The sequence below is a fragment of the Sinocyclocheilus grahami genome, unplaced genomic scaffold, assembly GCF_001515645.1.
Source record: "Sinocyclocheilus grahami isolate Dianchi unplaced genomic scaffold, SAMN03320097.WGS_v1.1 scaffold970.1, whole genome shotgun sequence".
NCBI lineage: Eukaryota > Metazoa > Chordata > Actinopteri > Cypriniformes > Cyprinidae > Sinocyclocheilus > Sinocyclocheilus grahami.
Window position 1 is genome coordinate 283,865 of NW_015506149.1, and position 25,161 is coordinate 309,025.

Consider the following 25,161-nt stretch of genomic DNA (forward strand, 5'->3'; position numbering starts at 1 on the left):
TCTCTTTCACAGAGTTTTTTTTCTTTGTGTGTGTGTGTGTGTGTGTGTGTGTGTGTGTGTGTGTGTGTGTGTGTGTGTGTGTGTGTGTGTGTGTCAGGTCTATCAGAGGTTGGCAGCCATCCGTCGGCCAGAGGTCAGTACCTGATCAGTTACTGAGAGTTCTGGAGGCAGCAGGGTGTTTTTTTTCTTTTAATTTCTGCTCCTTTTGTGTGTGACAGTTTGAAGTGCTGCAGCACACACCCCAGCATCATCCATTTTACCCCTTTTTCTTTCTTTTTGTGTTATTTCCTCTTCTCTTTGTCCCTCTGTTGTGTCGTTGTGTGTATGTACTTGTCCGCGGGATTTGTGACCGCATGTGCACATATTTCTATGTGTGTGTGTTCGTGTCTATCTGTGTTCGTTTCTGAATGTCTGTCTATATATGTGTGTGTGTGTGTGTGCGCGTGTGTGTGTGTGCGCTCGTGTGTGTGCGTGTATGTGTGTCCAGCCCCCTCAGTTGATTACAGTTCCTTTGCAGACAGATGCAGCTCCTGGATAGAGCAGCTTAAACTGAAAGCTCACACCATAAGACGCGGATCGGTTAAAACAAGTAGGAGCACACACGCAAACTCGCTTACACACACAATCACATAGACCCTAGTCAGAGTAAACTGCATATTTAACAGGATCTTTAACTTCAAGTTGTAATCAAAATGGGCCCAATATACTTAACATACTACCTTAATACAATTTTCATAAACATTTGCTTGGGCGTCTTATGCTCATTTCATCGGTGCATATTATTCCAAATTGATGTTCCACTAAAATAATACCTTGCTATACTCACATATGTGACCCTGGACCACAAAACCAGTCTTAAGTCGCTGGGGTATATTTGTAGCAATCGCCAAAAATACATTGTATGGGTCAAAATTATAGATTTTTATTTTATGCCAGAAATCATTAGGACATTAAGTAAAGATCATGTTCCATAAAGATATTTTGTACATTTCCTACTGTAAATATATCAAAACTTAATTTTTGATTAGTAATATGCATTGCTAAGAACTTCATTTGGACAACTTTAAAGGTGATTTTCTCAGTATTTAGATTTTTTTGCACCCTCAGATTCCAGATTTTCAAATAGTTGTATCTCGGCCAAATATTGTCCTATCCTAACAAATCATACATCAATGGAAAGCTTATATATTCAGCTTTGAGATGATGTATAAATCTCAATTTCAAAACATTGACCCTTATGACTGGTTTTGTGGTCCAGGGTCACATATGTCTGCATGTAAATGAATATATATTTTTTTTATGTATGTAATTTATATAAATAAGCTTATTTTGATAATCACAATATGGAAGTAAATGGGGCTCTGGGTGTTTGAAGTTCAATGTGTTAAGTAAGTCCTAGGTCACAGGAAACTTTCATAAACCATGTTTTAAATTTTATGTTTTTAAAATGTTTGCCTGTTAAATGAAGACCAAGGTACATTGCAGTATGACATCTACTCTGACTACAGTCTATACTTCTACACGCATCCTTATACACACATACTCAAATGTCCTGCATCAAAAAGTGGATGAGTCTTGCTGCCATATGCCGATCCGATCAATCTTGATTGACAGAGTGTGAAAGTTGAGGTTGAGTCCTAGTGAGGAGCCAAGATGAAGACTGTCATTCTTTCAGTGGTGCCTCAGTGATTTCAATGTTTGAGCTTGCTGATGTAATGAGTATGAACAAAGCACAGACCAACTCTGTCATGGGCCCATGCAGAGTCGCATATGATGTATTGAGGCATCATAAGTATGGCTGTGCATATTGTATAGTCCAGGGTTGGGCGTTATAGCTTAAAAAAATATCTCTTTATCATAATTTATGTCTAAATATTTATGTAAATGCTCTGAAAAATGACACATTTAGTAAAAAAAACAGTCAAGTCATGTTTTCCACACAGTTTTTCACTAAATGAGCACAAAAATTATTAAGAAACTTGTTAAATAATTTTAATTTCTATAAACCATTATAACAGCATTCTTGCATCTCTGGAAAACCTGGAAATTGGAAACTCCAAAGGCGTGATTTCCTGATCTGGAAAAGTCACAGAAATTTGTATAATTAAAATATTAAATAATACTAATATTTTTTAATGAATTAATAGTAATAAAACATTACTAAAAATTATTGTTTTCATTATTAAATATGAATATTTATATAATTTCATAAAAAAAATTGTCATGATATAGTCATGAAAAATTCTAAATTTGTCCAGTTATGCTATTATTATTAACATTTTATTAGTAGTAATACAAATGACTACATTATGATCATTATATTTTTAATATTAACATTTTTATAATTAAAATGTTAAATAATTTAATATAAACAGTCATTATGTAGTCATGGTTATTTTTACATTTGTCCTAAATTATGTTGTTATATTATGTTATGCTCCATTGTGAAATGTTTTTTTTGGAGTAAAATTTACTTTTTGTGAGTGATGTTTATAAAATACTATTAATGGCTTTAGTTGAACAACTTTAGTTTTAGTTATTGAAAAATGATGGACGCTCATTGCTCAGAACGTGTGGAAACCCTGATAACAGGGTTAGGAATAAACAGCAGTATTTGCGTACATATTGTTTTTACTGAAACATGAAAAATGACGAATGGAGACTTCTAAATGTTTTTAAATCAATTTTTTAAATTTTAAATCAGTTCTTTGAAAAGGGCTTGAACTAATTCATGTTTCATGTAAATTAATGTAACAGAACTGATTCTAATGTTCAAATCATGATATTGCTTTCATAAAATCATTGCAGTATTCACTATGTTGCTTTATTGTATGCGTCAACAAAATAATCACAGTAAAACTGTATATATCGCCCAGCCCTAATTGAGTCTACTGACAGATAGTTAGAGCAATGTTTGGGAGCTGCATGCACATTAGTGCTCTGTGTAATAATTGTGATGCAGCGTCATGAATGATGTTTTACAGCTTTGAGATTTCAAGCTCTTTCACACTCTTTATGGAAAAAGTGTCCTCCCTGCTCAAAGCTCATCATCCTCTGATTTATCAAGGCCGACTGAACATGCGTGCATTCATTCTTTCTCTCCTCCTCTGTCTCTGTATTTGCATGCTGTTTATTTGCATGGTGCAGTGCCATTGCTTTGCTTTGATCACATGCTGCTGATCTGCAACACAAATGCACACGTCCTTTTTCCTCGGTCACACTATGTTTGTCTCGTCACATCCGTTGGTCTTGTACAGCGCCCTCTGAAGGCCATGTCTGGTATCTTTCTTTTCTCTCTTCTCTACCCCCCCCCCACTGTCTCGTCACATCCGTTGGTCTTGTACAGCGCCCTCTGAAGGCCATGTCTGGTATATTCCACCCCCCTCTATCTTTTCTCTCTACCCCTCTCTCTTCTCTCTCTCTCTCTCTCTCTTACTCTCAACAGCATCATCTATGGAGAAGGCCAGCCCGTTGCCTGAAGGTCGCTCTCGTTCTCTTCGGTCAAACCGTTCCTACTCGGGCAGTTCTGTCGCAGTGGTCAAAATGACCCCGCTCTCTTTCATTCCTGGAGCAAAGATCATCAAATACCTTGGCATCATCAACATGTTCTTCATTAGAGAGACCACCTCACTCAGAGAGGTAGCAGTCTCACTGATTTTAGACTCATTCAGGTCACGTACATTAAGACATTTACTTGTTGTTATTATTATTAGAATTATTATTATTAATAAGAATAAAATTAATGTTAAGTATTTTTATAATATGAATGCAATTGAAAATAATATAACAATATAATATTAATAGCAATAACAATAATAAATATTCTTAATTTTGAATATTTTTATATTAATGCTATTAAATAAATATTTCTTTATTAATATTTAATTAAAATTGTTTACAATTATTAATACTAAAATTACTAATTATTATTATTAATTTAATATTAAATAATATTTGTGTTATTAAAATGTTCATTTAATTAATACAAGTAAAACATTTTATACTATTAAAATAAATTATTAATTATAACATAATGACTTGTTTATATGAAGTATTGTAATAATATAAAACAATTTTTTAATTAATTACAATTATTTACATTGATGAAAATATTGGTAACAATATTATTTATTATGGTAAATTGTGTTGTTATTATGAATAATACAAAATATTAATAGTGCCAAATATTATTGCTTTTATTGTAATAATATTAATTCATACAAATAAAAAAATATTTGAATAAGATTTAAAGTTTTATGCAATTAAAATAAATTATTATTAATAGGATAATATAATGACTTGTTTATATGAAGTATTGTAATAATATTAAACCTTTTTAAATGAATTACATTTATTTACATTGATGAAAATATTGGTAATAATATTATTTATTATGATAAATTGTGTTGTTGTTATTATGAATAATAAAAATATTAATAATGCCAAATATTGCTTTTATTGTAATAACATTTTTAAAGTAATTACAATTATTTACATCGATGAAAATATTAGTAATAATATTATTTATTATGATAAATTGTGTTGTTGTTGTTATTATGAATAATAAAAAATATTAATAGTGCCAAATATTATTGCTTTTATTGTAAGTATATAGTAAGTAGTAATTCATTTATATTCTTGGTAGTATTATTATTGTCACATTGCATGATTTTTTTCTTATGTTTTAGGAGGGAGGTGTGAGTGGGTTTCTGCATACGTTTATTGCTGAAGTATTTGCGATGGTTCGTGCCCACGTCGCTGCTCTTGGAGGAAATGCTGTCGTATCCTACAGCATGAAGGAGTGTGTGTTCATGGAGAACCCTAACAAGAACCAGGTTAATACATGCACAGTCACACACACAGACTCATACACACTCAACCCATCACGTTTGTGCATTTATGCTCATGTTGTGTGCTTTACAGGCGCAGTGCCTAATCAACGTCAGTGGGGACGCTGTCATGTTCGTCCGAGAATCTGAACTCGAGTCGACTTCGGTACAGACACAGTCGGCCACCGCACACACCTCCAACGGCGCAGAAGGAACGTGAACTCGCATACACACACCAACAAACTCAAGTAAACGAGTCTTAACATGAACCATGCCATTTAAAGCAGTGTCACGCTAAATCTACCAACCAAATCTCCAAAAAGAAGCGAAAATCTAGACCTTATTGGTTAGTTCTCCAAAGTGTCATATTTTGACTCATTAAATGGCCAATATTTTGTTTTATTTCAGAATAATGTTTTAAAATCCCCTCTGTCAGAAGCCTTTCAGAAAGGTCATCTGTCATGTTTCTATGTGTTGGCCATTGTTGTTCACATTCCATTTTGTCCCAATGTGGCGGAGGCAGCTACCAATTTCAAAAGGTCTATAAAATTCGTCTTTGTGTTCATAAAGTGTGTAAATGTGTCAACGACTCTTTAAATGGCCATGTTTTGTATTTAAATAAAGGAATAAACTACTGATGCACTCACATGGACATCCAGTTCAGGATTTTAAATAAGACACTTCCTGTCATGTCCTACTGATCTCTTTAAAATCATGTCAAATGCTGGAAACATTTGTTTGCTTTCATGTGCCACGATGTATGCTTTTTTCAAATCATAATGTTTGGGTCGGACTTCTGCAAGGCTGGTCCGGTTCTCTTGCATGTGCAATGCCAGTTAATCATTACGAGAAAGAGATATTTTAGGGCAGGGTTGTGTTCACCATGGACTGGCACTTGAATGTACAGATGATGGGTCTGGATATATGAGGTGCGCGGCTCTGTTCATGTGTTGACTGACTTTTGATGCTATTATTTTGTATATGTGTTTGCCTGAGGACAAATCAAAATTGCACATTAATAAGATATAATTGAATAAAACTATTATTGCTCTGGTGTGTTTAGTCCTTGTCAAATTCTTCAGTTTTTAAATGAACATATAATGGATTTAATTTCTCGTTGTTCTGATCTAAGATATAATTGCAATGAATGCGGAATAATTTGCCCAAAAGAAACAGTTATGTTTGCTTCGTGAGCAAGCCCCTTTGAAAAAAAAAAAATATATATATATATATATATATATATATATATATATATAAATGTTGTCGGATACAGCAGCAAAGCCAAGAAGAGCCGCTAGTAGTCGCCAGACATTAAAAATGCGTCTGCGCCATAGACTGTATAAAAACAGGTCTGCGCCCTAATTTGGCAGTATTTAAAAAAAATCTCCAGAAAAGTCTCCAAACTTCTAACAAATGAAACCATTATGATAATAATTTTAAAAAAGTAAATATTAGGCGAGCGTGTCTGAAATTCCCAATCCTACTATGAAGAGGGGAGGGCTTCGAGATCATGTTGATTTTTGCTTGTCAACCTTCCGAGATCTCCAGGTAAGTGCCTAACCTACTTTATAATTCATGAGCCGAGTCTTAAAGGGATAGTTCATCCAAAAATGAAAATGTGATGTTTATCTGCTTACCCCCAGGGCACCCAAGATGTAGGTGACTTTGTTTCTTCAGTAGAACACATATGATGATTTTGAACTCCAGCCGTTGCAGTCTATCAGTCATATAATGCATGGCAATGGTAACAAAATCTATGAGAGTAAAAAAAAACGTGCACAGACAAATCCAAATGAAACCCTGCGGCTCGTGACGACACATTGATGTCCTGAGACATGAAACGATCGGTCTGTGCCAGAAACTGAACAGTATTTATATAATTTTTTACCTTTAATACAGCACTATGTCCAACTTCCTTGAGCATGCGCACGGCATCCGGTGCGTGAGGTGTGTAGCGCTCTGGCGTAGTTTACGCAAGCGCCGGAAGTGATCTCTCGCGTGTATACGTCATTGTAGGTACGACGGCTAATCAAAATGGTACTTACTTGCGCTTATCCGGACTGTTCAAATCGACTTAAAACTAAAAGATTACATTCTCTCGCTCAAACACATTCAGGAGTGGTGACTTTCCACGTATTCCCAACTTCTGAGCCTGCTCGCCTGAAGTTATGGATGATTGCTCTTCGGTTGGATATCAACACACCCATTAACGTAAACTACGCCAGAGCGCGTACACACCTCACACATCGGAACATTTAAATGAAAACAAAAAAATAAAGCTAAAAACAATTAAAAAATATTACAGAATATTATAATAATATTAAAGAAACAAAGTCACCTACATCTTGGGTGCCCTGGGGGTAAGCAGATAAACATCAACTTTTCATTTTTGGATGAACTATCCCTTTAACAAGGGTTCCGCTCTGTAATGCCTACTTTCCAACGTCTGCCTTTCAGCCAATCGGCTGCTCTCACGGACGAGCGTCTATTGACGTAGTACATATTCATGAAAAGTCAAACGTTTAGGGCTCATCAATTCGCCAGTCCTCCAACGTCACGTCCCCGAGCGTGACATAATTAATATTCATGAGCCAAGTCTTCGCCATAGCAGGATTCGTTGGTAAGCAGCGCGCTTTCCTGCACGTCAGACGTGTCGCTCAGAGTCAGTCAGTCCTTTGCGTTCAAACCTCGCTGATCTCCATCTTGAGGAGAATCCTGCTCCATCTGTTTCCTTTAGGAGTTTACTGAACCAAACATGGGAGATGCAAGGCTGCCGAGGCACATGTTTTTGTGGTGCCTGTCTGCTATTTATATGTTTGCCTTCGCGTCTCTTTACGTGCAGATTCCAGGTGAGTTTGAAGATTTGTTTAACTTGCCTGTATTGAACTAACAGCACAAGTTCATCAGTGACACATGCTGTAAAAATCTTTTAGACATACATTTTAAATGGACATGCTCATCTGTGAGGTAAGTTAATGGTTTGTTCAAGTCTACAGGATGTTTATTCCAGTAACTTACGTTACTTTCGCGGTGTTGGGATACAGTAGCGATTAAAGTATTTTAAAGGACCCGTATTTAATATGTCTTGCAGAACTGTCTGTGCAAAACATCTCAGATTAGATAGAACATGTTGACGCCTGTTCAGAAGCATGCAGACTGTAAAATCAAAGATGCTATATTAAAATCTGGGAAGTCTACATTCTCTCAAGAGGAAATGCATCTCATATATCGGAATTCATATATGCACACATTTATTATAGTATTGACATGTTGCATGTATGGCATATGTCATATTTTCACATGTATTTTCTTGTCAATTTCATAATGTACAGTGGTGGCCAAAATGATTAGAACACTAGTATTTTCAGCAGCTAAAAATGGTTTTAACTCAGTTATTTCTATCTTTTGCTGTAGTGTGTCAGTAGGAAATATCGGTTTACATTTCCAAACATTCATTTTGTCATTAATTGTAATAATCCAGTGAGATTTTTGTTTGCACAAGGTAATCATTTTGGCCACCACTGTACATTACTGTGGTGTACATTAGCATATTTTACTGTACATTAGCATATATGACCAATATTGCATGTATAGCATATGTCATGTTTTCTCATGTAATTTCATATACATTTCATAGTGTATGAATATGGTAATCATTCAGAACCATGTGGCATCCAAAAGTCTGAGACCACATAAACAATATGGGACCTGAAACCTGGAAATAAAGTTTACGGATTCTGAAAAATATAAAACTTAAAGTTACACTATGACATAAAATAAATCTCGTTTCAGATTCTTAGGGCTGCCCTCGACTAAGGATTTTTCTGGTCGAGTCGTTCATTTGAAGCATCAGTCGACTAATCGCATGTTTATTAATAAACCATTTAAATCATTATAATGAGCCTTTAATGGCATACATAGCCTAATAAATGCTCAAGCACACGCATGAAGCTTGCCACAGCGCACCGGCAGAAGAAATAATTATGAATGTGTCAGAAAAACGGTAAGGAGGCTGCATCATATCACACCAAACAATTTTGGTTGAAATGCGCAGTTTGTCGTGAATTATAATTTAATCAACTAACAATCTATAAAGGTGTAAAATGCATTTACTTACTTGAGCATCAAGATATTTCATGATATATTTGGGGGGTATTTTGAATAAAAAAATATATATATTAATCCCTGCTGAAAAAAACAATAGATGCATTACAAAATTTGTAATGGTAATGGGACTTGTATTGGTGTTACTGGAAACTGTAATGAACCCTGTTGGTCTCTACTGGTAATTGTTTGCCTTCTATTGGTGGCTTGTTAAAACCAATAAATCCTAATGGAATATGTCCCAAAACACACTACAGAAAACAATTTTTTAATGGTTAAACGTTGATGGTTTGTAAAGTTTGTAATGGTATTTGTAGTGGAAACCATTAAAATGTTCTGTGATGGTTTTATTGTTGTTTTCTTCAGTAGGGACATAAGCCTATATCAGTTATACAGTGGTATTGTGGCTGCTGTGTCACATGACCAGCACGATAGCCCCTCCCCTTCACCCGTGCCCCCTAAAAAATAATAAGGGCATGATGCCCCCTGACACTAGAATCAACTAACAATCTATAAAGGTGTAAAATGCATTTACTTACTTGAGCATCAAGATATTTCATGATATATTTGGGGGGTATTTTGAATAAAAAAAAATATATATTAATCCCTGCTGAAAAAAACAATAGATGCATTACAAAATTTGTAATGGTAATGGGACTTGTATTGGTGTTACTGGAAACTGTAATGAACCCTGTTGGTCTCTACTGGTAATTGTTTGCCTTCTATTGGTGGCTTGTTAAAACCAATAAATCCTAATGGAATATGTCCCAAAACACACTACAGAAAACAATTTTTTAATGGTTAAACGTTGATGGTTTGTAAAGTTTGTAATGGTATTTGTAGTGGAAACCATTAAAATGTTCTGTGATGGTTTTATTGTTGTTTTCTTCAGTAGGGACATAAGCCTATATCAGTTATACAGTGGTATTGTGGCTGCTGTGTCACATGACCAGCACGATAGCCCCTCCCCTTCACCCGTGCCCCCTAAAAAATAATAAGGGCATGATGCCCCCTGACACTACAATACAGAATTATTTGTCAAATAAATGAAACATTCATTTTAGTTGAAATTGTTATAGATTACTTCTAGAGATTGCAGTGATACATGACATGGTGAAAAATGACTGAATGAATAACACACTACAGAAAACAATTTTTTAATGGTTAAACGTTGATGGTTTGTAAAGTTTGTAATGGTATTTGTAGTGGAAACCATTAAAATGTTCTGTGATGGTTTTATTGTTGTTTTCTTCAGTAGGGACATAAGCCTATATCAGTTATACAGTGGTATTGTGGCTGCTGTGTGTCACATGACCAGCACTATAGCCCCTCCCCTTCACCCGTGCCCCCTAAAAAATAATAAGGGCATGATGCCCCCTGACACTACAATACAGAATTATTTGTCAAATAAATGAAACATTCATTTTAGTTGAAATTGTTATAGATTACTTCTAGAGATTGCAGTGATACATGACATGGTGAAAAATGACTGAATGAATGATACTTTAAGTAGGTTAAGATGAAATTTAAAATTGTGCCCCCTAAAAGCGCAAGTGGCCCCTGTCTGGCCCCCCAGTATGGTCTAGAACAACCCCTGCAAAAATGAGGGATTATTTTAAGAGCAAGTGAGTGCCCCGGCGCCTCCATCTGTCCTGCAGTGAGCGAGCTGCTGTTCAGCTTCCACACAGACACTTGAATAGCAGACATTTCTCTAGGTTAACATTAGATTGAGCGGCCATGTAAAGTTGCTAATACTTACATATTTCAGATGATAAGCCATATTTGAGAGGTCGATGAATGACAGTCGAGCATTTGGATGTCCTGCCCGTCGATGTACTGTATTACCAATGACTAGCCATTAACGATCTGTTAGTCATGGATTGCATGACTTCACCTGCGGATTTTTGTTTTTTCTTTGCTGCGACTAAAGTGACTAATAAAATTTTGGTCGACCAAGCCTGTTTTGGTCGACTAACGATTAGTCGACTATTAGGGGGCAGCCCTACAGATTCTGCACCATTTTTAGGTCACAATTCAAAACTTATTTTGTGGCATTGACCATGTGATCTCTGTCTGTCTTTAGGTCTGTATGGGAACGAGGGTGTGCTGCCGGCGCGGTGGCAGCTGCGGGTGTCTGGGAAGAGTGTTGTGGAGCAGCTGAAGGATTCTCCCACGCTGCTGTGGTTCGGTCCTCGTCTGGGTTTGGACACGCAGCAGTGCATGGAGCTGCTGAGTCTGACCGGAGCTCTGCTCAGTTTAATGACTCTGGCTCTGCCGGTGCTCAGAGACTGCAGAGTCTTCCTGGTGCTCTGGATACTCTATCTGTCCCTCTACCAGGTACAGAAGCAGTTCACACAGTACTGACACCACTAGTGGTAGACCAGTATGCAGATGCTGTTTTCACTGGCTTGTGTCATGTAAAGAGAACAGGTGGCCTATGGCTGACAGCAAAAAAACTAAATTCTCCAAAAAACTTCTGGCATAAAAAAAAAAGTAAGATTAAACATAAATTAGTATCTGGAAACTCCTTGTACCAGGTTATTGGCTGATGCTGATAATCAAAATAATGACCAAACACTGGCCAGTTAATTAGGCCTTATTGCTGGCCTTATTATTATTTTTTTTACACTTGATATTGTGACATTATTTGATATTTTGCCAACAGAAATGTATATATGTATATGTATACATACACACATCATATGTATGTACATAGTTTTGAATTGCATACATTTTTTAAATATATTTAATACATAATTTTATGCATTTACATATATAATTTTTTTGATTGATTTTTAGATTTATTTAAAATTATTTAGTCTCATTTGCTATTTTAAACGGCATTGTATGTCAAATGTAATTATATATATATATATATATATATATATATATATATATATAATTAGATATATATATATATATATATAAATAAATAAAATAAAAATATAATTTTGTCTATTTTTAAACTGTATTGTATCATATTATATTTGCAATATATCCAACCTGCTATCGACCATTACCTCAAATAACCCATACTTGTTGATCGATACTTATCACGAATACTACTTATCAAGGGTAAAAAAATGTGATATTAGAAGTTAATGTAAAAATGCGAAAGGTGTAATGCTTCTTGTTTCTGTAGGTTGGCCAAGTCTTCTTATACTTTCAGTGGTAAGTATTAGATTTTCTGATTTTCTGTTGCTAGTGCACCACCAGATGTTTTATTGATTCACAAGTGTTCTTATTCCCCAAATTATGTCTGTTATGTAACTGTCTATGGCTTTGTTTAACTGCTTTCCAACCATAGCAACAAAACAATCTTGATCATGAGAGATACTCTGAGTATTATTTACGGTAGTCTCACGTCTGTGTTAATGTGAAATGACTTCAGCACATCAGAAGCCAGAGTTAGAATGTGTCAAACATCTTGATCTCAGGGATAACCTCTTGCTGGAGATGGGCTTCTTGGCCATTCTCATCGCTCCCATGAAAATGCCCTGGTCTTCAAAGGTGCGTCTCCATGACAGCGTGACTTTCTGGCTGGCGCGCTGGCTGTTGTTTCGGCTGATGTTTGTGTCGGGTGTCGTCAAACTGACCAGCCGCTGTCCCACCTGGTGGGGCCTGACCGGTGAGGAATCAGCTGGGATTTGGAGAATATATCTGTTTCCACGTGTTCTGGATTTGCTCCTGGTTCAGCATGTATTTAAAACTACTGTTTTTACAGTATGTGAGCACAGTGTAACATACAGTGTCCCAAAATGCAGTGCTCTGGAGTTGATTTCTTGTGTGACAAATTAATTGGAAGCAAAATCTATGGTTTAAGTCATTGTTTTATTGAACTACCAAGAATTAAAACATTTTTTGCATAACAGTAGATTAAAAAATATATATTCACCCCCCAAAACTTGCTAAATTAAATACGTAGTTTAGTCAAGACTTTCATAATCTTTTATAAAAGTATTTTATTATTATTATTATTATTAATGTTTATAGTTATTTGAAAGGATGTCTCTAGTTTGATTTTTTTAATATATAATTTTTTTTGAAGATTAATTACATTTATTTTATAGTTTCCTTTCCACTTTAATTTTCATAAATTAAATAGTATTTTAATTCTAAGACTTATTTGTAATCCTAAATGTTTGGGTAACTGATGTCTCTACTCTGGAATTTAAAGTGAACTTTATTTACCTATTTATTTACTCTTTTAATTTTGTTTGTATTTATTTAATTTCAGGAGAATGTGTATATTGACTTATTTTACATTTACATTTATACATTTGGTAGACGCTTTTATCAAAAGCAACCGTCTTCCCCTGTTATTCGAACCCATGACCTTGTTGTTTGAGCTAAGAAATATTTTAGTTTAAGTACTAAATCCGATGGAAGTTTTGAAAGTGTTGCCACTATGCCTATGTATTGATTTTATTGTGTCTGAAAATAAAAAATACACGTCAAATTATTCATGTCTGCTCACCTATATTCTGTTATTGTCTCGTCAGCTTTGACCTATCACTATGAGACCCAGTGTATACCGACCCCGCTGGCCTGGTTTGCTCATCAGCTGCCGGTGTGGCTCCAGAAGCTCAGTGTGGTGGGAACGTTTGTTATCTATTTATTTTTTTTACATTACAATAGATATTTTTCTTTAAACTGTTTTGTATCATTTATAAGATAATATATAATATAGCATCTAATTTAGTAATATAATGCTAAATTATATATATAAAAATGTGCAAAAAAAAAAGTAATTTGGTCTCATTTGCTTTCTTTAAACTCTGTTGTATTATATTATATTTGCTATATATTCAACCTGCTGTTGACCATTACCTAAAAAAACATATTTGCTGACCAGAGGTATCACGAATACTACTTATCAAGGGAAAACATTTGATTTTAGAAGTTAATGCGAAAGGTACTGAAATGTAATGCTTCTTGTTTCTGTAGGTTGGCCAAGTCTTCTTATACTTTCAGTGGTAAGTATTAGATTTTCTGTCAGTGTGTTGCTAGTGCACCACCAGATGTTTTATTGATTCACAAGTGTTCTTATTCCCCAAATTATGTCTGTTATGTAACTGTCTATGGCTTTGTTTAACTGCTTTCCAACCATAGCAACAAAACAATCTTGATCATGAGAGATACTCTGAGTATTATTTACGGTAGTCTCACGTCTGTGTTAATGTGAAATGACTTCAGCACATCAGAAGCCAGAGTTAGAATGTGTCAAACATCTTGATCTCAGGGATAACCTCTTGCTGGAGATGGGCTTCTTGGCCATTCTCATCGCTCCCATGAAAATGCCCTGGTCTTCAAAGGTGCGTCTCCATGACAGCGTGACTTTCTGGCTGGCGCGCTGGCTGTTGTTTCGGCTGATGTTTGTGTCGGGTGTCGTCAAACTGACCAGCCGCTGTCCCACCTGGTGGGGCCTGACCGGTGAGGAATCAGCTGGGATTTGGAGAATATATCTGTTTCCACGTGTTCTGGATTTGCTCCTGGTTCAGCATGTATTTAAAACTACTGTTTTTACAGTATGTGAGCACAGTGTAACATACAGTGTCCCAAAATGCAGTGCTCTGGAGTTGATTTCTTGTGTGACAAATTAATTGGAAGCAAAATCTATGGTTTAAGTCATTGTTTTATTGAACTACCAAGAATTAAAACATTTTTTGCATAACAGTAGATTAAAAAATATATATTCACCCCCCAAAACTTGCTAAATTAAATACGTAGTTTAGTCAAGACTTTCATAATCTTTTATAAAAGTATTTTATTATTATTATTATTATTAATGTTTATAGTTATTTGAAAGGATGTCTCTAGTTTGATTTTTTTAATATATAATTTTTTTTGAAGATTAATTACATTTATTTTATAGTTTCCTTTCCACTTTAATTTTCATAAATTAAATAGTATTTTAATTCTAAGACTTATTTGTAATCCTAAATGTTTGGGTAACTGATGTCTCTACTCTGGAATTTAAAGTGAACTTTATTTACCTATTTATTTACTCTTTTAATTTTGTTTGTATTTATTTAATTTCAGGAGAATGTGTATATTGACTTATTTTACATTTACATTTATACATTTGGTAGACGCTTTTATCAAAAGCAACCGTCTTCCCCTGTTATTCGAACCCATGACCTTGTTGTTTGAGCTAAGAAATATTTTAGTTTAAGTACTAAATCCGATGGAAGTTTTGAAAGTGTTGCCACTATGCCTATGTATTGATTTTATTGTGTCTGAAAATAAAAAATACACGTCAAATTATTCATGTCTGCTCACCTATATTCTGTTATTGTCTCGTCAGCTTTGACCTATCACTATGAGACCCAGTGTATACCGACCCCGCTGGCCTGGTTTGCTCATCAGCTGCCGGTGTGGCTCCAGAAGCTCAGTGTGGTGGGAACGTTTGTTATCGAGATCGCCGTTCCCTTCATGTTCTTCAGCCCCATACGAAGACACAGACTCGCCGCCTTCTACATGCAGGTGAGCGAGTGTGTGTGTGTGTGTGTGTGGTTGATCAGAAATTCAGGAGCTCTCATGAGTTTGTGCATCAGTGTGTTGTCTTGGTGGTTTACAGGTCCTGCTTCAAGTGTTGATCATCCTGTCTGGGAATTATAACTTCTTTAATATTCTCACCATCACCCTGTGCCTGTCGCTGCTGGATGACCAACATGTGAACTTCTGGCTCCGAAGACCCACGCCAAAGACCGAGAGCAGTATGGACACACTTACGTTACACTATGTTTTAAAAAAAGTCTCTTATGCTCACCAAGGCTGCATTAATTTGTTCAAAAATACGGTAAAAGCAGTAATATTGTGAAATATTATTACATTTGAAAATAACTGTTTTCTATTTGAATATATTTTAAAATGAAATTTATTCCTGTGATGCAAAGCTGAATTTTCAGAATCATTTCTCCAGTCTTCAGTGTCCTTCAGAAATCATTTTAATATACCGATTTGCTGCTCAAGAAACAATACAGTACTATAATTTCAAATACTACATGACGATGGAAATGTATGTTGTGCCCTGTTAGGTCAAGATGTGAAAAAAAGCCACGACTTCTTATTTTATTGTTATTTTCCAGCATCATTGCAGACTCTGTTGTCTGGACTGGCTGTGATGTTAGAGATCGGCACATACGCTCTGCTTGGCTACTGGACAGTCAAATACTTTGACCTGCAGGTGGACTGGGAAAACAAAAGCGTCTCCTCCAAAACAGGTGAAGTTCCTGACAATATCTGATTGAGTTCAGTTCTTGTTCAGAATGATTTATCTCTTCTTTGTGTTCCTGTTCCTCAGCATTTACGTATTTTGAGTTCAACGGCTTTCTGAAGACGGTCACAGTGCCCAGTATCTGGATTGGCGTGCTGTCTCTCACATGGGAGATCATTTCCTCCATGTTTAAGTGAGTGATGTGGGTTATGTATGATTTATTGGCTCAGTATGTCCATTAGATGGCATCCTGGTAGAACAGATGTTTCTGTTGCAGGTGTGCGTGTGTGAGAGGAGTGTTATGGCGTCTCTGGAGCACAATCCAGTGGGCAGTTATGGCTGCGGCTACAGTCTCCATGTTTGCTATCAGTCTGGTCAGTAAACTTCCTGTCTGTGCTGTTTTAGTATCATTAATATACTTGTACAGCATTTATTCATATTTTGAATTAGCTTTATAATGTTTTCTGTTTTAATGAAAGTTTGAGTCATTTTATGTTTTTAGTTGTTTTATTATTATTATTATTATTTTTTTAATTTTAGGGCCCGAGCACCAATGGTGCAAGGACCCTCTTGGAATTGCTCTATTTATTACTTTTAGTATTTCATCAAACTAAATGAAAATTAATAAAATAAGTGTACATTTATTATATTTTGCTTAATGTTTATTTTAGTTACAGGCATATTTCACCCCCCAAAAAGGTCTGCTTTTTGTCACCTGCATGCAGTTCCAAACCTGTCTGATGAGTTAAATAGCAGAATTAATAATTTGTAGTTTTTCAGAAAAGTGGATGGTGACAAAAGTCAAAAATGGACCATAAAAGTAGTCCGTACATCTATCAAGTCTCCATATTTCAAGTCTTCTCAAACCATACAGTAGCTTTTATGAGGAATTTAATTACATTTATTACCAAAAATCTTGCCCTCTGCATTTTTATTTATCAAAATTTCATTCATGCTTCCACATGTTCAATATACAGGATAACTACATTGTGTGCTTGTAGTGTACACAATGAAGTAGTCGTAGTGTAGTGCACAGAATTCTTATTTTTTTGAATGCGCTGTCCCTTTAAGTTATTTAAAAATCATGACTCTAATAATGAAGTGTGTGTGCAGGTTCCCTACACCTACATTGAGTATGATGCACACAGTAAGCTCTGGCCTGGCGTCCGGACAGTGTTTGAGCTGACTGACCGTTACCAGCTGGCCAACTCATATGGATTGTTCCGGAGGATGACCGGTGTCGGAGGCCGTCCAGAAGTGGTCATTGAGGGCAGTATGGATCGCAACACATGGACGGTCAGTTTACAAGTATTTGAAGAAGAGCGTATTGTCTGAATTACATTATTTAATTGTATGTGAAGGAGAGACTTCATGAAGAATATGAAATCATATCCAAAAAAGGTCTGAAATACTGGCTAGCAGCTTAAGAGTTGTAGGTTCAAACATTAAATCAATGAAATCTCATCTTATCAGGATCTTAAAGGTGACGTATGTAGATTCTCTGCAGCAAGGAGCCCCAAAGTTGCAAAAAATATGAACTATTCAGAATTTTTCAAAAGAATGTATCTACATGCACCAGCTTCAACATGTCATGGTGAAGTTAATCATTCAGTTGGTTAAATTAAAACTAGCTACATTTACATGCACACAAATAATCTGTTAGTAATTGAACTGATGGCTCAGTAGGATTGAAGAACTTTCGAATCTAAAATCGGATTGGATTAATACGGATTGACTGAAATTAGACCATGTAAACATTTCTGATGTAAATCTAAATATATGTGACCCCGGAGCACAAAACCAGTCATAAGTAACACGGGTATGTTTGTAGCAATAGCCAACAATACATTGTATGGGTCAAAAGTATCGATTTTTCTTATATGCTAAAAATCATTAGGATATTAAGTAAAGATCATGTTCCATGAAGATTTTGTAAATTTCCTTTCCTTCTTTTTTGATTAGTAATATGCATTTCTAAGGACTTCGTTTGGACAACTTTAAAGGCAATTGTCTCAATATTTTGATTTGTTTGCACCGTCAGATTCCAGATTTTCAAATAGTTGTATCTTGGCCAAATATTTTCCTATCCTAGCAAACCATACATCAACGGAAAGCTTATTTATTCAGCTTTCATGTGATGTATAAATCTCAATTTCGAAAAATGTACCCTTATGACTGGTTTTGTGGTCCAGGGTCACAAATATGATTGTGGTCGGTAAGTCTTTGGTGTTTTTTTTTATTTTTGCAGGAGATCGAGTTCATGTATAAGCCAGGGAACATGAGCACAGCGCCCCCTGTGGTGGCTCCACACCAGCCCAGGCTGGACTGGCAGATGTGGTTTGCTGCTCTTGGGCCGCACACACAGAGCCCCTGGTTCAGCAGCCTCCTACACAGACTCCTGCAGGGCAAACAAGACGGTGAGACGACGTGTGTTCGCTTCTGCATGCATGAGGTTTAAATGCATCCAGTGCATCGGTCTGAACAAGATGCAGTGTTTTATACTATACTGTGAAAATATTCCATGTGTGTGTTGAGCAGTGATCAGACTCATTCAGACAGATGAGTCTCAGTATCCGTTCAGCAAACAGCCTCCTGCGTACCTCCGAGCTCACCGCTACAAATACTGGTTCAGCGAGCCCAAAGAGGACGGGTGAGTGCACACCTATTTTATTTTTTTGTTTAGTTTAGTTTAGTTTTTTTGTTTTTTAGTTAATGTTTATTTTTATTTATTAGTTTTAATGTATTTACTTTTAATTATTTTAGCATTTCAACTTCTCTCAAAGAAGATAAATGTTTTTTAATACATATATATTTATTCAATTAACATTTATTTTAATTCAAGTAATATTTTTTAAAGTTAAGATTAATGTTTAGCCTCATTGGTTGCATTTTCTGACTTTATGACTTAGTCATATTGGATGTGTTTGTGTGTGTTTAGGTCATATCCCCAGCGATGGTGGAGACGGGTGTACGTGGAAGAGTTCTATCCCATGGTGCACCTTGGTGACTCTTACCTTGAACAGATGCTGGTTCAACATGGTTTGAAGGTAAGAAACAAGTCTGCTGTCAAAAGTGAAAGTGTAATTAAATTGGGACACATGTTGAATGTCGATAAGCTCACAGGAAAACAAACAGACCTAAAGTTCACCGTCTGTTATCTGCAGGATAGTTTGATTCAACAAACAGGGTTTTTGAATCATTTTCATTGAACTTGCATAAAGCATAGATAAAAACAGACATATTTAATAGGTGACATCAAGAGACACTGTGTTTGTATTATTTATAGAGAGGTGATATAATGAGGGCAAATCACAATGAAACTGTCATTAAAATATTGTGTTTGCACAAAAATCATGCCGATTTAATGCTTTGTAATATTTTTTAGTAAACATGCACTGGTATAAGTGTTGATATTTACAAAGATTTAACTATCTTAGCGTTATTGTCTAGTACCTCACAATTTAAAGTAAAATTAATTTTATCTTTAGTCTATATATGAAAATAGGGCTACACAATTTTGGGAAAAAACAACCAAAATTGTGATTTAAAAATATAAATTTTTGCTCCTTTTTTGCACAATTTGGCCAAAATGTTGTGCTTATGTCACTATGGCTATGAATTATTTTTAATAATAATCATCATATAAACATTACTAAAAAAATGAATATTTCTAATGTAATAATTCACTGTAAAAAATTAGTATTTATAAATCATTACATTGTGATTTTAGTTTTAGTTTCTTTTTCAATTAATCTTGCAGCCTTATATGAATACATAAATACGCAAGATAAAGTATTGGATATTAAAAACTATGTTTTTCGTTGTTGATGATGTGAATTGCTATGAATTGGATATATTTTATATCAGGAAATTAAAACTAGATGATCTATATTTATTTATTTCATTATTTGAAGAGCATTTCAAAGTTTTTTTTTTTTAAATGTCGTTACTATCTATTGCTATGATGTTTTTGATGTTCCTATCAGCTGAAGTCAAGAGAGTTGACCCTCAAATACTGTATTTATGTTTTGGCTCTGCTCTCTCCTTCTCACTCACAAAGAGTCATGTGTTGATTAACAAAGATTTAACCATCTTCTTTTTGTTTGAAATGTCATCTAGATCTCTTTCTTTTTGTCGATCAGGATAAGGCTCCTCTGAGGCGCAGCTCGAATGCTTGGCTGCCTCGGTTATTGCATCATGTAGGTGAACATGCCCGTGAGATGCCAGCTCCGCTTCTGCTGTGGACTCTCTTCAGCTCGGCTGCGACCGTGTGTCTCCTCAACTCTCTGCGATCACGTGCACATCAGCACCAGCACGAATCGCTCCAGAACAAACACACAGATAAACAGGCCCCAGGAGAGACTCGCTCCAGTGTGGCGCAGGAGGACGAGAAGAAACATGAGGAAGAGGATGCAGAGGAAGATGGAAAAGAGCAGGAAGAAGATGCAACAGCTGAAGAAGAACAGAAAGGAGAAATTGAAGAGGAAGTGGACAGCCTCAGGAAAAGGAAGTGAGGTTTTTTTGATCGTCTGAGGACTTTAATTCCAGCTCAGGGTAATAACATCTACCCCAAAACACCAGCACTTCCACCCTCGTTGTGTCAAAACATTGACTTTTCTCTGTTTTCACAGGCAGGTTTGAGAGATGTAGGCAGTGTAGTGACACAACGCATTCATGTTTCCCAGTAGTGTCCTGGATTTACCTGCCAGTTTAGCTCAACTAAACACGATTGAAGGGCCACACTGCAAAACAAGGGATTTTGTTGTATGGTCTTCGACTGCTTTGACAGGTAAATGCAAAACAAGGTAGGTTATTGTTTTTCCCAGTGTGCACTAACTGCTACGTACTATAAAAAAAAAAAAAAAAACAGGATGTCTTCCACCATGAGACCTAAAAAAACTGTACATCTAAATGCACATACTGGACCTCATTAATTAGAAGTGAAATTTATGTTTTTAAAACCATTCTTCCATAAATTCCACTTTGAATCGAATGCAACAAAATACCAAAAACAGCACATTGTTTTATGAACGAAGCCCAGTATGTGCAGTTTCTTACAGTATACCAAGAGTATCAGAGAAATCTAGGTACCAGAAAATATGATATTTTAAATAGTTTTCCATGTCATAAGGTGGTGTTATATGACATGGTTTATTGGACTGTAACTGGTTATGGTCTGTGATATTTGTGTATTGTATTGTAAAAACATATTTGACCACTGTGATGTACTGTAGTATTGCATGTTTATTGTGTTAATATAAGTGAAGATGCACCAAAAAACACTCAGCTTTAATGTTTTGTAATATTTTTAATAAACCTAGAAAAATACACACTGGCACAAGTACCATTACTTCCAAAGAAATTGTCATTTTATGAAACAATTTAAAGTAAAATTCATTTTATCTTTTAGATTTAATCGAATATAGTATTAACTGAATATATACGATATTAATAATAATTAATATTTCTTTTTGTTTTACTTTGTAGGAAAGTAGAGGTATTTGAATTGATCCCACAGTTTACTGTATATCAAGAAATTAAAAACTTATTTTATTCATACCTTGTTCACTTTTATGATTTTATTTTCTTCTTATTTTATTTTATTTTCTGAAGAAAATTCCAAAGTGCCAAGATGTCAGGTGGTTTCTAATTGGCTGATTTGTTTTTTTCCCACCCATTTTTATTGCCCACAGAGCAAAAACTATAACTATACATGATTTGAAGTGTCATTCATGTTTGAAATAGGACAGATTCGTTGAATTCTAGTACACATTCACCAGCGCAGTATCCCGGGGCAGTACTTATCAATGAGAGACTGATAATACGGCCTCAGACTCCCCACGTCCGGTAGTTCAGTGCTCTTGGTGTACAAATCAAACTTGCTGTCAGAGGAAAGACAAACAGACGCACTTCAGGTCAGACCTTCAATATGTGGGTCACACAGCAGATTCAACGGTTGGACACACAAACGAGCTCTCATTGAGAAACTCATGACGTACTTAAACTCTTTGACCCAGGGCAGCATCTGCAGGTCTTTGTCGTTGCATAAGTGCATGTAGTCTCCGTTAGAGTGCCAGGGGTAGAAGGAGTGGAAGCGGATCATGTAGAGACCCTGGCAGAAGAAAAAATGTTGGAAAGTGGCTTTTAAAAGCATAAATGGAAGCATATTGTTTGTGAAATTTGTTTACCTCCTCAGGGATGGTGCATTTGTTGAACTTCATTACTCGGTATAGATACTCTAGAATAGAGCAAGAAGAATTTTCATTTGTCACTTAAGCAGCAAATTCACTACTGTTCAAAAGTTTGAGGTCAATCAGAAATATTTTCGAAAGTAGTCTTTTATTTTTTACCAAGGCTGCATTTATTTGAACAAAAATACAGTAAGTATTGTGAAATATTATTAACATTTAAAATAACTGTTTTCTGTTCTAATATATTTTAATATGTAATTTATTCCTGTGATCAAAGCTGAATTTTCAGCATCATTACTCCAGTCTTCAGTGTCACATGATTCTTCAGAAATCATTATTATATGCTGATTTGCTGCTCAAGAAACATTTCTTATTATTATCCATTTTGAAAACCGTTGTGCTGCTTAATATTTTTGTGGAAACCATAATACATTTTTCAGGATTCTTTGATGAATAGAAAGCTCAAAATAACAGCATTTATTTGAAATTAAAGGGATAGTTCACCCAAAAATGAAAATGTGATGTTTATCTGCTTACCCCCAGGGCATCCAAGATGTAGGAGACTTTGTTTCTTCAGTAGAACACAAACGAAGATTTTTTTAACTCAAACCGTTGCAGTCTGTCAGTCATATAATGGCAGTCAATGGGCTCCACGGCTTTGAGAGTAAAATAAAAACATACACAGACAAAACCAAATTAAACCCTGCTGCTCGTGATGATACATTGAGGTCTTAAGACACAAAACGATCGGTCTGTGCAAGAAACTGAACAGTATTTATATAATTTTTTACCTCTGATCCACCGCAATGTCCGAACTGTCCTGAGCGCGTTCACAACATCCGGCGTGTAACGTCAAATAAATACGGTTGGGCAGAAAATTCCACATTGTCTGATGATACATCAAAATCATCTTCCATTGTGATGACCTGTACTTCTAAATATCTTTAGATCATCGCAGTGCCAGTGAACACGTCTGCAATCTCTCTGCACTGTGTAAATATTGAGTGACGTATACGCACGACAGATCGCTTCAGCACATGTCTCTACTATCATAGATATGTATAGATACCTATTCGACCGCTCCAGATACGTTGGCGCGTCCGCCATTATGGAACGTATCACGGCCCATAGAAACAGTCACTAATGAGGCATCTACTTATATATATATATATATATATGTCTACTATGCCAGAGCATGTACACGCGTTACACGCCGGATGTTGTGAACGCGCTCAGGACAGTTCGGAAATTGCGGTGGATCAGAGGTAAAAAATGATATAAATACGGTTCAGTTTCTTGCACAGACCGATCGTTTTGTGTCTTAAGACCTCAACGTATCATCACGAGCAGCAGGGTTTAATTTGGTTTTGTTTGTGTATGTTTTTTTGACTCTCGAAGCCGTGGAGCCCATTGACTGCCATTTATATGACTGACAGACTGCAACGGTTTGAGTTAAAAATCTTCGTTTGTGTTCTACTGAAGAAACAAAGTCACCTACATCTTGGATGCCCTGGGGGTAAGCAGATAAACATAAAATTTTCATTTTTGGGTGAACTATCCCTTTAATATTTACTGTCACTTTTGACACAATTTAATGCATCCTTGCTGAATAAAACTACTATCTCTTTCACCTGACCTCAAACTTTTGATGTTTCACAGTGAGACATAATGGTCTTGTGTGCAAAGATCCCTCAAATCACTCACCATCATGTCCCCAAGACATCAGGATGTTATCAAGTCCACATTTTGGTTCATAAATCCCAAATTCTGTGCTGCAATGAAAAAAACCAAAACCATTAGGTAGAATGCTATACAACATATGTTTACATTTTAGATAATTAAAATAAAGTTAAAAATAAAATATGAATATTAGATGAAAAAAATTAGATCATCGCAGTGCCAGTGAACACGTCTGGAATCTCTCTGCACTGTGTAAATATTGAGTGACGTATACGCACGACAGATCGCTTCAGCACATGTCTCTACTATCATAGATATGTATAGATACCTATTCGACCGCTCCAGATACGTTGGCGCGTCCGCCATTATGGAACGTATCACGGCCCATAGAAACAGTCACTAATGAGGCATCTACTTATATATATATATATATATATGTCTACTATGCCAGAGCATGTACACGCGTTACACGCCGGATGTTGTGAACGCGCTCAGGACAGTTCGGAAATTGCGGTGGATCAGAGGTAAAAAATGATATAAATACGGTTCAGTTTCTTGCACAGACCGATCGTTTTGTGTCTTAAGACCTCAACGTATCATCACGAGCAGCAGGGTTTAATTTGGTTTTGTTTGTGTATGTTTTTTTGACTCTCGAAGCCGTGGAGCCCATTGACTGCCATTTATATGACTGACAGACTGCAACGGTTTGAGTTAAAAATCTTCGTTTGTGTTCTACTGAAGAAACAAAGTCACCTACATCTTGGATGCCCTGGGGGTAAGCAGATAAACATAAAATTTTCATTTTTGGGTGAACTATCCCTTTAATATTTACTGTCACTTTTGACACAATTTAATGCATCCTTGCTGAATAAAACTACTATCTCTTTCACCTGACCTCAAACTTTTGATGTTTCACAGTGAGACATAATGGTCTTGTGTGCAAAGATCCCTCAAATCACTCACCATCATGTCCCCAAGACATCAGGATGTTATCAAGTCCACATTTTGGTTCATAAATCCCAAATTCTGTGCTGCAATGAAAAAAACCAAAACCATTAGGTAGAATGCTATACAACATATGTTTACATTTTAGATAATTAAAATAAAGTTAAAAATAAAATATGAATATTAGATGAAA

General features: G+C 35.7%; 3 protein-coding genes across 3 annotated transcripts in view; 2 read left to right on the plus strand and 1 right to left on the minus strand.

Annotated features, from left to right (window-relative positions):
* The window catches only part of LOC107564912 (C2 domain-containing protein 5-like), a 33,836-nt gene extending 27,953 nt beyond the window's left edge, over positions 1-5,883 (plus strand). The window contains exons 15-19 of the mRNA XM_016250082.1: positions 90-133; positions 488-589; positions 3,446-3,639; positions 4,689-4,835; positions 4,924-5,883. Of these exons, the coding sequence (XP_016105568.1) occupies positions 90-133; positions 488-589; positions 3,446-3,639; positions 4,689-4,835; positions 4,924-5,049 (613 nt within the window). The 3' untranslated portion in view covers positions 5,050-5,883. The remainder of the gene's footprint in view (positions 1-89; positions 134-487; positions 590-3,445; positions 3,640-4,688; positions 4,836-4,923) is intronic.
* Positions 5,884-7,487: 1,604 nt separating this feature from the next.
* LOC107564898 (lipase maturation factor 2-like) lies at positions 7,488-21,042 on the plus strand. The gene is made up of 14 exons (XM_016250068.1): positions 7,488-7,678; positions 11,017-11,270; positions 12,076-12,104; positions 12,371-12,561; positions 15,241-15,419; positions 15,514-15,652; positions 16,025-16,159; positions 16,240-16,345; positions 16,430-16,526; positions 17,266-17,448; positions 18,401-18,569; positions 18,691-18,802; positions 19,091-19,199; positions 20,295-21,042. Exons 1-14 carry the CDS (start codon positions 7,585-7,587, stop codon positions 20,664-20,666), a joined length of 2,169 nt encoding a protein of 722 aa, XP_016105554.1. The 5' UTR covers positions 7,488-7,584; the 3' UTR covers positions 20,667-21,042.
* A 780-nt stretch (positions 21,043-21,822) lies between these two features.
* Positions 21,823-25,161, minus strand: part of miox (myo-inositol oxygenase) — a 9,267-nt gene continuing 5,928 nt past the window's right edge. Inside the window, exons 8-10 of the mRNA XM_016250069.1 lie at positions 22,341-22,390; positions 22,152-22,264; positions 21,823-22,034 (exon numbers count right to left, since the gene is read on the minus strand). Coding sequence (XP_016105555.1) covers positions 21,926-22,034; positions 22,152-22,264; positions 22,341-22,390 — 272 coding nt within the window. The 3' untranslated portion in view covers positions 21,823-21,925. The remainder of the gene's footprint in view (positions 22,035-22,151; positions 22,265-22,340; positions 22,391-25,161) is intronic.